This window comes from Aspergillus caelatus, assembly GCF_009193585.1.
Source record: "Aspergillus caelatus strain CBS 763.97 unplaced genomic scaffold BDV27scaffold_697, whole genome shotgun sequence".
Taxonomy (NCBI): domain Eukaryota; kingdom Fungi; phylum Ascomycota; class Eurotiomycetes; order Eurotiales; family Aspergillaceae; genus Aspergillus; species Aspergillus caelatus.
This window is the reverse complement of record NW_022475960.1, coordinates 1-1309: the sequence shown is the minus strand read 5'-3', so window position 1 is coordinate 1309 and position 1309 is coordinate 1. Positions and strand designations below refer to the sequence as shown.

At 66.8% G+C, this 1309-nt stretch overlaps 1 protein-coding gene across 1 annotated transcript; it reads left to right on the top strand.

Annotated features, from left to right (window-relative positions):
* Nucleotides 1–21: 21 nt before the first annotated feature.
* On the top strand, nucleotides 22–956 carry BDV27DRAFT_164927 (uncharacterized protein; the record flags this gene model as incomplete). Its single annotated transcript, XM_032073786.1, has 2 exons — nucleotides 22–74; nucleotides 149–956. 2 exons carry the CDS (start codon nucleotides 22–24, stop codon nucleotides 954–956), a joined length of 861 nt encoding a protein of 286 aa, XP_031920150.1.
* Between the last annotated feature and the right edge of the window lie 353 nt (nucleotides 957–1309).

The following is a 1309-nucleotide window of genomic DNA, read 5'->3' as shown; positions in this document are numbered from 1 at the left end:
GGGGGGGTTGGTCCGGGCTGGATGCGCGCATGGGGCTATCTGCATGTTTGGCTTCCACTGATATACATACGTGCGTGCGTGTGTGCGTGTGTGTGTGAGTCTGGGTGTGTCTGGGTGTGTGGATATATATATACACCCCTCTCCCTAGACGGCAGGTGCCACCCACCCCCGTTCCTTCCCTCCCGGGGACCCTCCATCCCCAACCGGCAGGCGCGACCCGCCCCCGTTCCTTCCTTCCCGGGGGCCTCGCACCCAGGAACGGCAGGTGCCACCCACCCCCGTACCTTCCCTCCCGGGGACCCTCCATCCCCAACCGGCAGGCACTATCTACCTACCTCTGTATTTTCCCCAAGTCCCCTCCGCGCCAACTGGTCTGGCGGTGGGCCACCCCAGGTCCATTCGACCAGGGAGCCCGGGAGCCCCCTGCCCACGTGACCGTCCTGCCGCCCCTCGAGCCCCAGCGCGGCCAACTGGCCTGGTGGTGGGCCTTTGCCCCTTCCGGCGCCCACCCGCCCCCGTCCCTTTTGCTCCACGGGCCACCCACCCCCGGGCACGTGACCCTGATATCCGCCGCCCCAGGCCCCTTGCCCGCCAGGAAGGGCACCCCCCGGCCCGGCGACGCCCGCCCCGGGGGCCACATGAGTGTGCGTGGGCAGGGGAGGGGTCCCGCGGAAAAAATCCCGGTTGCCGTCTCCCGCGGCGCCATCCACAAGTCGCTCCCCGCTGGCCAACTGGCCCAGCACCCGGCCAAACCGCGAAACCGCCCGTCCGGCCGGGCGAATGGGTCCCCTTGCGGCCAACTGGCTCCGGCTTCCGCCAGAGGAGAAGGACCCCCAAGACCCCTCGGAGGGGATCTCGGAAGCCAGAAGAAGGAACAGTGGTCTCCGGCAGGCGGTTGGCCTACCCGGTACCCTTTCCCCCCCCCTCCAAGCACCCGGCGCTGCCGAGCACGTTGATGGGAGGGTGTTATTTGCACAAATCTAGCCAAGGATCGGGCTGACGCTCAGCGACTCGTAGCAACAAGGCTACTTGACCGCGTACACGACCCGCTTGGTCACTTCAGTCGTCTGCAGAGGATTCATCCCCGCGCGAGGTGACATTACAATCCGCCAGCCAGCCCCTAGGGGTTTCTCCCCGGGAGCCGTCGCCAGCCTGCTGAGGTTCGTGGCCCGGAGGCCTATTCGTATCCAACTACGACGTGCGGGGCAACATCACCGCGTTCCGGCACGGATTCTGACTTAGAGGCGTTCAGCCATTATCCGGCAGATGGTAGCGTCGCGGCACTGCCTGGTCAGACAGCCGCAAAAAC